At 34.1% G+C, this 13572-nt stretch overlaps 2 protein-coding genes across 3 annotated transcripts in view; both read right to left on the bottom strand.

The window, feature by feature from the left end:
* LOC104719033 overlaps window positions 1-3006 on the bottom strand; it is a 6421-nt gene extending 3415 nt beyond the window's left edge. Inside the window, exon 1 of the mRNA XM_010436876.1 lies at window positions 2903-3006. Coding sequence (XP_010435178.1) covers window positions 2903-2936 — 34 coding nt within the window. The 5' untranslated portion in view covers window positions 2937-3006. The remainder of the gene's footprint in view (window positions 1-2902) is intronic.
* Window positions 7511-12680, bottom strand: LOC104719032 (15-cis-phytoene desaturase, chloroplastic/chromoplastic). 2 transcript variants are annotated; one of them, XM_010436874.2, is made up of 15 exons: window positions 12499-12680; window positions 12123-12315; window positions 11905-12037; window positions 11694-11782; window positions 11189-11246; window positions 10639-10794; window positions 10089-10237; window positions 9773-9892; window positions 9152-9365; window positions 8961-9063; window positions 8821-8868; window positions 8569-8614; window positions 8174-8361; window positions 7895-8057; window positions 7511-7720 (listed from the first exon to the last, which is right to left on the bottom strand). In XM_010436874.2, the coding sequence occupies exons 2-15, from the start codon at window positions 12285-12287 to the stop codon at window positions 7649-7651; spliced, it is 1704 nt and encodes a 567-aa protein (XP_010435176.1). In that variant the 5' UTR covers window positions 12288-12315; window positions 12499-12680; the 3' UTR covers window positions 7511-7648. The 2 variants fall into 2 exon arrangements, with proteins under 2 accessions (XP_010435176.1, XP_010435177.1); XM_010436875.2 differs by having other exon boundaries at window positions 12123-12309.

Below are 13572 nucleotides of genomic sequence, written 5' to 3'. Positions count from 1 at the left end.
GGTGATCTCTTGGTTCTGAGATACGTTTTCCGGTTTGTTAACTCCACCGCTTACTCCTGTTCCATCAAAATTGATTTGGTCATTAAAAAGATATACAATATGAGGGTTTTGGGTTATATCTCATACGAGATGGGATACGTACCTGAAACCGATCCCAAGTTGGATTCAAACGCATTAGATGCATTATTTCTACTGACTAGTGGACTTGAAACCAGAGATTTAATGTGAGCTTCTGAAAGATTCTGCAATCTCCCAAAATCACGATGGTCGTTTGATTCTATTGTCACTGGGACCTCAGCATAGTAGTTGTGTGCTTTGGCATTACCGTCAATCTCATTTGCTTGAATCACCCCCAAGCCACCAACAACTCTATTGAATTCTGTCCTTCCGCTTTCCAGTGACTTCTGATTCGGTGTTTTAACAGTGTTGTCAGGTGCAGTGCCTGTGGAGCCAGAATGGCCAATAGGATATGCCGTTGTATTTGTTTCGTTTATGAAACTGCTTTCCTCCACAACCCTCCCGTTGTTAATCTCTCTGCAAACTTCATCTTTACTTTCAGAGAATTCAGCACTGATTTGAAGGGCAGAGTCTTTAGATGTTTCTGTCGAACTTTTTATCTGATCACTTGCATCAGCTCCCTCAAATACAGCAGACACCGGAGACACATAGCAAGAGGATTCAGAACCCAGCGTGTCTTTTGGGTTGTTCCCCTCCTCAGCTACAACATTTGCTTGAATAAGTTCACTCTCATGACCAACGAGATCAACTAAACCAGTTTTGTTAGCTGCACTGCTCACATCAGCATTCGAGTCAACAACTATAGAATCGACAGCAGGTAGAGAAACTATCAAGGTTTCTGATTCAACAGTTTGTGCCTTCCCCAATGATGATTCAGCCTCTTCATCTTTCACTTTAGTATCTTCAGAGTCAATCTTAGATATCATTATGTTCTCTGCACTGGGAAATTCCTTGACCACAACCAAATCAGTTTGGCCTTGAGGTTCAGTTTTGTCACCGAAGAGAAGCTTGTCTGATGAAGGAGCCTCTGAGCCAATACTTAAGCCTTCAGGCTGAATTCTTAAATTCTCTGCCTCAGTAAGAGTATCCTTTTCACATTCTTCACCTTTAGATGTCTCAGAAAGAAAAGGATTCACAGAATGATTCCCTTCCATTTCGACTAGGCCTTTGATTCCATGCAAAGAGACATCAGCATTCTCAACAAAAGGCATATTATCAGAAACAGATTGACCAGCACTGATATCCTGAGTTGCATCAGCTTCTGCCAGAGAAGTATTGACTGGAACATCCTCACTGACTATACAGCTAGCTTCACCAGGATGAGTCATACTCGTTGCTTCTGATGAAAATCCATAGGGACCATCCACGTCCGAGTAAATCACATCATCGTTCCATGATGAATCTGAGGTGTCCTCTTTCTTCCTTAATTCAGATGCTAACTTAGATTCAGATTCTTCCGTTAACTTTTCTTTGCTTTCAGTCTCTAATCTAACATCTGATATGGAATCACCACCTTCAATGACCTGAGCTTCCTGGGGTGACTCAATCACAGTTTCAGATGCTATAGAGTGTTCTTCAGTAGAACTCTCTCCACCTTGTCGAGTACCAGAAGCTGCTTCAACTGCACGTGGGACGTCATAGTTGTCAAGGACTTCCACAGATGGAACTTCACAGCTCTCTTGAACCACTTCAGAGCTTTTCATCACACAGTCCGTTGATGAATTAATGCACTGTGGAGCCTCACCTGAGCAGTTCCAAATTCATCAGCTATATAGTCGAAAGAAAGCAGGCACATCACACAAAACATGAAAGCAAAACGGGAAACAAAACCGAGAAATGTGATAAACACAGTGAACTAAATAGTTTCCCTTAGAACTATAGTAGTCTACACTCTACAGGTTTGAGATATCGTATAAAGGTCAACAAAACTAAGACTTTATTATACTAGATGACAAAACTTATGTTAGCACTATTAAAACCAAAGTCTCATTAGCACCCAAAAGGTAACATATCATCTCTGAGTAATTTATTTAACAAAGGGAGTAGTAACTGACCAGGATTCTCAGTAACCTTTGCAGCACAGTTAGTAGCTGTATCGTCCTTGAAAGAATCAGATCTAGAAAACTCACAAACAGCATCAGTAAACACATCCTCTTCAGAAACATCCCCAATTCTCTCATCACCTTTTCCCACAACTCTTGGACCTTACCTCAACATTAAACAGTACATTACACCATTAGCATCAGAGTCTTTCTCTACTTTAAAATCAATCCAAAGCAATAAATTTAAAGTTCTTACTTGGGGTTTTTTGGTCATCAGGAAAATCAAGATCCTGTTTGGCCTTATCGGGGTCAAAGATCTCAAATCCTTTGATGGTTCCACAGATCTTCTTGTGAGCACGACGGTTTTTAGCACTAGGATGTGGATTAGGGTAACTCCAACCACATTTAGTGCACACATGACTCTTACCTCCTCCTCCTCCTTGTCCTATAATAACAAGGGTTTACAAAATCAAAATCAATCAGTGTCCATATCCTCAAATTGATAATAGATTCTACAAAAGACTCCTTTTTTTTTAAAAGGGAACTTTTGTTTTAAAGAAAAAAAAATTAAAATCAGAAAGCCAAAACAGTCATAATCAGAAGAAAACATTAATCAAATAGACATTAAAAGACAAAAAGGAAGAAACCATTCATTATTGCAACAACAACAACAAGAGAAAAAAAAAAGTTACAAAAGGAAAAAAAAAAATCTAAAAAACACAAGAAACGAAACGAAATGAATTTGACGACATTATTAGAGGAAGGAAGAAATTGGAAGTTAAGTTAAAAAAAAAAAAAAAAGCGAAAACCCTAAAAAGGAGACATTGATAATGATGAAGAACCTGGAGAGTTGCAGTGGTCCTGAGAAGAATCCATGTGTTTTGTTTTTTAGGTTTTTTTTTTTTAATTTTGAAGAGAAGGGAAGGGAAGGAGAGAAGAAGATGAAGAAGTGTAACAACAACAACAACAGTTTCAGTTTCAGTTTCAGTTGTTGAGTTTTTAGGGAAACGAGGAAGCCAAGCAAAAGCCCACTACACTCACTTAACCAAACCAAACGATCGGGTGGGTGGGGCCTAATATTAATTATAGTCCGATCGTATATCCTTTTTTTATATATTTGTACGAAGTTTCTTTTAGTAAAAAGTGTGTAAATTCTCATTGGCTCATTGCTAATTCTCTAACAACAAACCAACAACTTTTGGAGTGTAAATTTTTACTATTATATATGCTTGGGTTTATAAACCACCAAAAATTTTTTTTCTTTTAAGATTTTCTTCTACTAAAAAAAAAAGATTGTTTTCTTGTGATAGTTCAGATGATTTGACTTTGGTGTTAGAATGTTTAATACTCTAAACTTCAATTCTTTGTTCTATTTAGTTTTATAAATTTATTTAAAAGAAAAAAATGAAATTCAATTTGGTAGATAATTTTAAAAAAAAAACAAAAAAACATATTCCATGAAATTTAGTTACAATTTTTCTGAGATAATTATTAACCAATTGGAATTGGTTTCACAATTTTTTGAAGCTTAGAATAACACAAAATTAAAAAAGAATTATGTTTTAATCATGTATGAGAAAATTGAACGTATTATGATACAAACACCATATTTTAATTAGTTTAAGTTTATAATAATTTTCTTATTATCATCCAAATATCGTAAAATAAATTATTTTTAGATAGATACTACTATATTGTAAAAACTTCTGAATTAGTCAAGAGTACCAAAATCAGCTTCCAACTAAAGCCACACAAACACAAAGAAACAACATAAGCACATCATGGCAGAAAAAAACACACAATGCTTTATACATGAATAAATAAAATTAATTAGTCTCAGAATCATAGGAACCAAAATATTAGACTAGTCGAGGAACAATACCATATCTAGTAATATCAGGTAATCGATCGGGGGGAGGAGGAGTATTATTATTAAGAAGGAAAGATTTCAAATTTTTCACACGCATATATAGGGGGACACACAAATGGGAAAGGTAAGATTAGCTTTGCTACATATACAATTCATAAACTATGAACAAGATTGAACAAAAAAACTGCAACACCCTATCCACTACTCTTCTAAGCTCCTAATGCTTATAAAATTCCAAAGCTCATTGAAAACTAACTTTAGACACATAAAAATTCCAAAGCTCATTGAAAACTAACTTCAGACACATAGTAATTTGGTTGTCTTTCAGTTGCGAGTCTTACCTAATTTCCCGTGTCACTGTTCATCGTCTTCCACTTGTCCTTGAGTCACATGGTGCCCGTCCATCATGAAACACATCCCGACCAATTTCCAAGATTTTGCGCCATGGAATATTCCTATGCCAGAGAAATTTTTGCACACCAACCTACAGAATAGGACAAAGTGAGACAAACCCACATTATTGTGCATTACATAGCAAGACTCTAATTTGGACAGCTAAAAAAATGTTATTTATCTCAGATATAATTGCACCATGACCGAAAAATACGCTCTTGTTTTGAAGTCTCATAGTTACTCGGTGAGATAACTCCTCTAAGTATCATTATTAGTAAAGAAAGATTACTGAGATCTTATGTATGAGATATTATTTTTATAGTTAATATATACTAGTATAGTAGTTGTCTTTTTTTCTAATAATGAATTTGATAGAATTTAATTGCAAATACAAGACATTGTTCTTTGATATGATGTTGTGTAAGCTAAAGACCTAATTCTTGCGGTGAAATAATGTGGCTAAAGAACTTTTTCTGGAAATTGTCTAACATGTGCCAATTGATGGAGTATAGAGATACACATTTTGTACAAAAATAAGAACAACTAGATCATAACCCGCGGTATACCGCGTACCAAATTTTTATATATTGTATTTTGATTTAAATTTTCATTTATCTAATTTTTAAAATTTGAAAATTTTTCTAGATTGTATTTTGATTTAAATTTTCATTATCTAATTTTAAAAATTTGAAATAATTCTTATTATAGAAGCACTAATTTTTGATTAGGACGGGTAATCATAACCTGTCATGTATTATAACCCTAAATTTTTTGATTATCAACAGATCTAGCTCAAATAAACTAAAATTTGATTTGCCGTGGTATTGCCTCGTGGTATACCGCAGTAATCACATGTACTCGTAGTAATAATCAAAGATCGATAATCAAATCTCCTGCTAATCACATGTACTCGTAGTATTGCCTCGCAGTATACCCATTTCATATTTCCTAGATCTTTGTTCATATAATGTCACATAACCAGTCATACTTTTTATTGGACTAATTTTAGAAGCACTATCGACACAATTTATATTTATAGAGTAATATATGTCCGCTTTTTAAAATTTGAGTCACAATATATGCAGAAAAATTAAGATTTTTAATGATTTCATGTATTATGTGATGATTCAAAAATATTAAAAATAAAAGAAAACTAAGATGAAAGAAGAATCAAATTTAAGTTTTAAACAAATACTGCATTTAATTGTTTTTTATAATTTTAAATAGAATTATGAGTTAAATACATTAGTGAATATTTAAGGTAACAAATTAATGACTTTAACAATAAATGATGGCATGTCTGTAAATAAATCCAACTCTAGGATTTATTTCATAAAATTGCTGCAAAAATACTAGTATAGATACCACTAAATTCTTATGATTTTGTGTTGGGAGTTTAATGGACCACTCTAGTAAGGCTGATTGTGGTAAAATTTCTTCAACCTTTGAAGTATACTTTAGTAAACATGATGATGCTACACTAACTTGCTTCGAAAACTGGGAAGATTATGAATCTATAGAAGCCATAGGGAAAAGTCTTAATATAAGGGTGAACATGAAGTTTTAATACTAGAATGATAAGATGTAAAGCTAGCAATGGTGAAAATAAATGGAATGAATGATATGTTACTCACTCAAATGAAGTCATGGTGATGGTTGTTGGAGGCACTATGAGAAAGAGTGGTGATTATGTATAGTTGTTAGACAAAACCATGATATATTCTTTACTATTTCAATTCAATGAAAATAGATATGGGTTCGTAAAGTGCCTAAATTGAATACAATGATTGAAAAAAATAAGGTATATGATCGATTTTGAGAAAGAAGGTGCCAATTCTAAGACTCCAAGAGGGATATATCATTCTAATAAGGATTATACTAATCATACAAGCCATTTTCTTATCAAGAAAGAAGATGAAGGTAACAAGATATATACAATGAGAGACACTATCACCAAAGAAGGAGACGAGACTACTCACAGTTTTGTTTCGCCCTATATGTCTATCTTTCTCTTAATTTTAAATCTAGTGATTAATATTTTAGAAAATATTTGAAATAATGTTCTATTGGTTCATGAAAAGTTTTGTTTTATTTGAAAGTGAGTTAATTGACCAATGATTTAGATTGCAAATTGCATTGGAATCAAAGGCATGCTTGATAGATAGAGGGATATTAGTAGAATTGTTTCATTGAGTTTGTTGCTCATTGAAGGCTTGATTAGTCGATTGGAGTTGATGAAGAAAAGTGTTTCCGAAACCCAAACATGCAAGTCCAACTCAAAAATGTCTTATCCATAAATTTTGAGCCGAAATATGCTCAAATCTATAAATGCCCCTAGATATATATGCTAATTTATTTGTTGAGTCTATTGAATTTCCATTTTAAGTGGTTCTTGTAAATCAAAAACTATACATGTACTTTGTAAAAAAAAAAAAAAAAAAAGTTATAACAGAATAGTTTAAGAGATGTGTACTCAAATAATATGTAATATAATATGTAATAGTACATTTCTGACCTTTATAATAGAACTTTTGTTTGTACTCAAAAGCAAGATGGATCCCAAAGATCATGTTAAAAGCTAATACAACACTTAGTATCATCAAATACAAGTATTATATTCTCTTACTTGAAGATTTCTTGGATGGGTTAGCCGGTTCAAAATACTTTTCTTAAGCTTCTGTTACACAGTTGACCATTTGACCTGACCCAATGCTCCATGTACTTTTCTAAATTTGTTGAACCATAGTCCATATACATTTGTAATTGTATTAAGAAAAAAAATCATTCTGTTACACATTTGTAAATACATAATACGAAATTATATTTTGATGTCTTGTTGTATATGAGTATGATGTATCACCTGCTATCTCCCACTACTCGAAGCCAAAAGCAATTTCAGTTCGCCGCTCACGTGACGTGCAAGATATTCTTTTGGACTCTACCACCTAGCCTCAAATGCAATTTTGTGGTTGGAAATAATTGTTTCCTATTTTTCTTTTCTTCTTAATGTTTAGATTGAGAACATGTTTTCTTTTTACCGGGGATCAATCATAGATCCACCTTTTGTAGAAAAAATGATACTATAACCCAAAAGACAAAATGATAATAAATCATTATATGATTACAAAAGGTCGACAGTAATTAGTACTTTTTAGAAATAATATTAGAAAAGATGACAGGAAAAGGAGAGATGTCAAATCTGTGAGTTTTCATTTACTGGAGAGAGTAGGGTCATATCTGGATTGCAATGAGATTTATACACACAAAGTTACAAATAATTATAATAATAATGCTTACAAACAAATTATCATTAACCTTTACTCTCTCATGATGATGATGATGATACTGTTGCCTCCGACAACTTTCTCGGTCCAGACGCAGCTAGTAGCTCGTAATCCTATACAATCAGTAACCCAACTTAAGCAAATCACTCTATGTAACGCGAACAGTTTAACATGATGGGACAAAACCGAGTCAACAGATCGGTTATTGGAGAAATGTTCCAACAACAAACATTAACCGGAAGCACTGGTTAACTAATATGCTTTTGAATGGCAAAGTTTTTGTTTACCTGCACAATGGACTGTGAGCAGAATTTGCCAGAGAGAACAGCGCCTTCCATGGAAGCTAAGTACTTCTGTTTAGTGTAATCTCCAGCTAAGTAGAATCCTTGAATAGGTGATCTCTGTAGAGGACGACATGGTTCGCAGTTTGGGATGGTCTTATACACAGACCTGATGCATGCAACAAAAAAGAAAGATGTTGTGTACATCATCATAATGCCAAGTCTATTGTGAAGCTAAATACATGGGAATTTCCCAATGTTGGGGTTTGATATAACTTCTCTAACCTTGGAGTTTTCACTACATGGTACTTCAAAATTTTAGCTTTGCTTTGGTCAGCTGAGATTTCATCCGGGAAGAGTTTCTCAAGTTCTTTCATGGTTGCATCTATGATATCAGAGTCGGTCCGTGATATCCATTCCTCTGCTGGTGCAAATACTAGCTCCAGCATCGACCGGTTAGGATCGTAATATTCCTACAGTTAATCAAGAAAGAAAATGCTTTGTCAACTCTAAGGGCATCTAGGTTGAATCAGATTTGAAATCAAGATATGCCAACAAAATTTATGACAAGATACTTGTGAGTGTTATACATGAGACATACGAGCGCACCAAGATTTTAATCTCTTTTGATATAAATATACTAGAAGAACATGTTTAGAAAGACAAGAATATGTTCTTACCTTACAAGTTAAGGACATGTCGGCATATACACTCAGAAGGTTACTTCTGCAAAAACACCAAAACAAAATTTGTTAAAGACACAACAAATGTTTAACCAAGAACACGCCTTAACTGTTGCTGATTCAAGACTGCACATTTCTTATTTTTGATGAAAAGTCAAGTGTTAATGCAAAATTCTTTTTCCAACACTATGTCCAGCTAAGTATTCTATAAGACTTAAGGCCTCAAAACTGCTTAAATAAGAAATTCACCTGCTAAAGAGTAGGTGATCATATGTGTTCTTCAGTTTTCGATCAAACCTGTAATAACAGTTCATAGCACTTAAGACCTGCTTGTGATCTCACACCGAAATGCCAAGTAATATAAAAAGAGAGGTATCGGTCTCACTAACCATATATGAACATTAATAACTGGCACTCCAACTAATTTATCCAACTTTTTGAAGTATGGTATTTCTTTCCAGGAATCTGGTAAAAGGAGCTTCAGGATATCAACTACAAAACAAAACAAAAGCATAAACAGCATATTAATAAGCAGGATACCAGATGAAATGTAAACCCACAAGACAGCATGGTGTTAAACCTGGAGCGGCAAACACATACGCGTCTCCTTCAACAGTGCTTCCATTAGTGAGTAAGAAATTTTTAACCGTGCCATCGTTATTGAGCTCAATTTTCTTTATCCTAGAATTAAGTTGCACTTCCCCACCTAGTGACCGAATATGTTCCACTACTGGCATACAAAGCCTTTCTGGAGGATTACCATCCAAGAACGCCATCTTGGAACCATGTTTTTCCTGTCAATGTAGTTTCTATTAGTTTGCATTTGCAGATTCTCAAAATCCAACCAACTGGTGCAGCTTATGACACACCATAGGTTTCAAATGATTGGGAAGTTAATCAACTAGTAAACCCAAGAAATAAGGTGGTCATCATATCGATTTCATTCAAAATAAAATGAAAGTGACTTTTTGTTAGCAAAACCACTCACTGGCAAGAAATTAAGGTACATCATGTTTTCCAGAGCAAAAAAAATAATCCTTCCTGCCACTATTGGCAGAAGAAACAATAGCAAGAACCTTGCAAGAACCTTAGGTAAAAAAATAACTCTAGTGTAGTTTGAATAGTAACTACGATTGCGAGTACACTAAAAGATTCACAAAAAGACAGGCGAAAGAAAGAGCAAAGGGATGGACTGTCAAACCTGAAGAAATCGGTTCAAAGCAATCAAAATGCATTGCATTGACAGTTCATCAGGGTTTATAAAGTTTAGTGCCTTTGACATGGCAATAAACACCTCGTCGGTCACACGCTCAGGTACTCCCTGGACAAGTATACAATTTATCATAATCTATTATCATCTGATAGCAAAAGTACATGCAAGCAAATAAAACACAAACAACCACATGGACTGGAAAAACTCAGAGCTAACCACAACAAAGTTCTGAAATAATAAATTAAGTTCATCAACACGCTTACAAAAATATCACAGGGAATGTGAACTAAAATAGCCTACTTGCCTGCTTTTGCATCCACTCTTTGACTGATAAACCATCTTGGGCTTCAACATAAGCCTGGCCGCCGACCATGGCTGGCAAAAGTCCAATAGCAAACTTTATTTTCTCTGGCCATGTCAGCATTTCATTGTTCCTCAAAATAGCCCAAATACCTACAAAGTAAATCCAACATCAACAACTTGAATTATAAGAAACACATTAATTACACCATAGACGCATTTCAGCACTAATGCTATACTGGAGTTCAGTTTCCATCTTGCCTTGACCAGCAACAGAATTTTGCAGCTTATATTCCTATTCTAGTTCATGGAAGCTCGATACTAGATTCCTTACTTTAGAAACTATATGACCATTTCATTGTGTTGTGACGTCTATGCAACATAGTTACTAACCCCGCTTTTTGTATTACATTCAACTCAAGTTTCTGCATATTAATCCAATCTAATTAAACCAAATCCATGGTACCATTAACTAAAAATTCAAACTACATGAAACAGTAATATTATATTAGCTGGTTAGCAGATTAAAATATGCTATAAGTTTATCCTCTCACCGTTCAAGGGTGCTGGTAGGACATCTGGGAAGTCAAATCTACTAAATTCGCCAGGTTTACTTGGCATAGCGAAAATCATGGAGTGTTCTTTCCACTGCAACCGATCATTAATCCCAAGTTCTCCAAATAAGTTCTGCACATTCGGATAAGCACCGACTTCCGGCAATAATATGAAGAGAGTCAAGACAAAAAGTAAAGTACTTCACTAAAGAATTGTAATAACAGGGAAAACAGATAGGCACTGTTTCGTATTTATTCTAAAATTGATGGTAGAGCTTATATTTGAGAGGGATCTTTCTTGGTGATCTCAATGAGTACATTCTGAAGCAGGTATAAGATAGTAAGAGAAAAACTTTATGAAAGCTTGTTACTATCAGAATGAATAAATGCCTATGATCTCACTGACATCAGCTTATTTTCTGTGTGTGTACCATCCCTTTGCAAAACAGAAATATCTATGCTATTACGATATATTATGCAGGTATTGATTATCAGACCCTGAGCAACTTATATAGGGGGAGCAGCAAAGAGGATATGAATTTGGACTTACAGAATATATGTAATCCGGTTTCATACCAGTCCCCATCTTCATCTTTCCATGCAGCTATCTGTAGGAACACAAATTTCACATCATTAACAGATGCTCTCAAAAATGAAAGGTAAACTTTCTAAACGGAACCAACAAGGACCTAACCCAAGAGCCACATAACCCAACAACACTGTAACACAATATACAATCATAAGCTACCTACCAGTAAACTACGCTATACTGTTTCATATTAAAACTATGAATTGAAAGCGGTTGTGCGGTGTGTAGATCAAGACAGAAAACATAAGAACATAAAGACACAATTTAACAAAAATACTTAAGAAACAGACAAAGACAGACACATGTACACCTTTGTGTACCTAAGAGCTCTAACACTCTAAACACTAGTTATATCTTGTAGTCTTAAAAACATAATTGGTACAGCCTTTGGAAACTAGCAAATCTTACAAGATGACGAATGTAAACAACCATGAGTTGTTCAGTGATTAAGAACAATTCGAAGTACCTTTCCACCAAGAACATCTCTTGCTTCAAGCAACAGAGGTTTATGGCCTGCATCAGCCAGGTACTTTGCAGTAGACAAACCAGCCAATCCTGCAATTATTTGAGAGGCAAAAGAGCTTCATCACATAAAAATGCATCGCATAAAACTGGCTCAATAAACAAACTTCATCAGATCATTAAAATAGCATTGAAAACCAAATTTTGAGACATACCAGCACCAGCAATTACAACTTTTAAAGGCTTTGCAGGACGAGGAGCACTACGGAAAGATGCAGATAAACTTGCAGCTTCCAAGAAATTGACTGTATTCTCAAGCTCAGGCCTTGGGATATCCACACAAACTACCTGTAATTACCTCTCTTTAATCAGAATCACACTAGATAAAATTTCCAGAATTCCAAGTAAAAAAAAAAAAAAACAGACAAAGCACCTGCAAAGGAGCAGCACTCCTCCTTCTTGTTCTTGACTTAAGTGCTTGAGAAGTCGGAACCCTAAAGCTGTGTCCCATCAATTCACAACCTCCAGAAGAAAGTGCCTCCACAAACCCGTTTTGATAAGGCAAATTCGCCGCAGAAACATTTCCAAACACAACCATCTTCTCCACCTTTAATTCACAACTGCTCCTATGAAGCCCAATAAGGTATAGAATTACAAAAACACACAAAAAGGGAGAAAATTGTAACGTAGTGGAGAACGATGAGGAGCAATTCAGACAAAAGTTTGTGTCTTTAACAACAAGAAGAACAAAAAAAAAAAGCGAACTTGATTTAAAAGGGCAATAGTAGTTCTCCAGTATCTTATCTTACCTAGCGAGCAATAATATTAAGGTAGAGAAGCAGGAGATGCAGGAAGAAGATGATGAAGAAGAAGAAGGAAGCTAGTGGAAGGAAGTTGCTAGCCGATAACAAAATTAAGGCTTTAGAGTACCCATATGCTCTTCTTGGTTGTTCCGTTTCTAGACCACGCTCTCTCTCTCTTTTGCTTACCAAATATGTAAGATAGACAATTAACCACATACAAATAAATTAATACTAGGTGATACCCGTGCTACAGCATGGGATGACACATATTATAATTAGTTTATTTATATTTTGAATACACAAAATGTTTGGGTTTATATGCTTTTTATAATTATAAAATTTTAAATAGTGCTAAATAGTATATTTGGTTTAATTACATGGTAAATGTTAAAACATATTTAGATAAATATGTTGTTTAGATATTGTTAATCATTTGCACGGTAACAAATATACAATGCTCGTTTTGCAGTTTTTAAACGATAGCAGTATGCTTAAAGGTGTTAAATTCAAATATTAGATTTTTGGTTTTAGTTTGGACTATTGCACATATATAACCTACACGTAACTATTTTAGAAAGGCAAAGACATCTCGCTCAATCCCGTTTTGTCCTGTCCTGTCATGTTTCATCTCATTCTTACCCATAAATTTTTTTATGTTTCATAACTGTTATCTTTTAAATAATTAACTATTAGACAATTTTTATGGTCTAAAAATTTGGATAAAAATATAACTAAATCTTGTGTTTTTCTCATATTTTTTGACATATAATTTATTTCCTTCTGTAATTTATTACCTAAAACTGTGAGAAAAAATATGCACATATATTAATGGTAATTTCCTTTGCTTTTTTTCGTTTTTTTCCTAAAATATTTATAAAGAATAAGTTTAGATTTGATTTATTATGAATTTAAACGTTTTTCTTATTTAAATATGATGTATATATTTTCCTTAATTAATTTATGTAAGATTATGGTTGATTTAATACATAATAAATATATTTGAAGAGAAAATCGATTTGGTAAGATGAGATTATAACTTAATGGTGAATATTCCTTTAAAGAGGTTATACTGAAAGATTA

Source organism: Camelina sativa, chromosome 10 (assembly GCF_000633955.1).
Source record: "Camelina sativa cultivar DH55 chromosome 10, Cs, whole genome shotgun sequence".
Classification (NCBI taxonomy): domain Eukaryota; kingdom Viridiplantae; phylum Streptophyta; class Magnoliopsida; order Brassicales; family Brassicaceae; genus Camelina; species Camelina sativa.
This window is presented reverse-complemented; position numbering and strand designations above follow the sequence as displayed.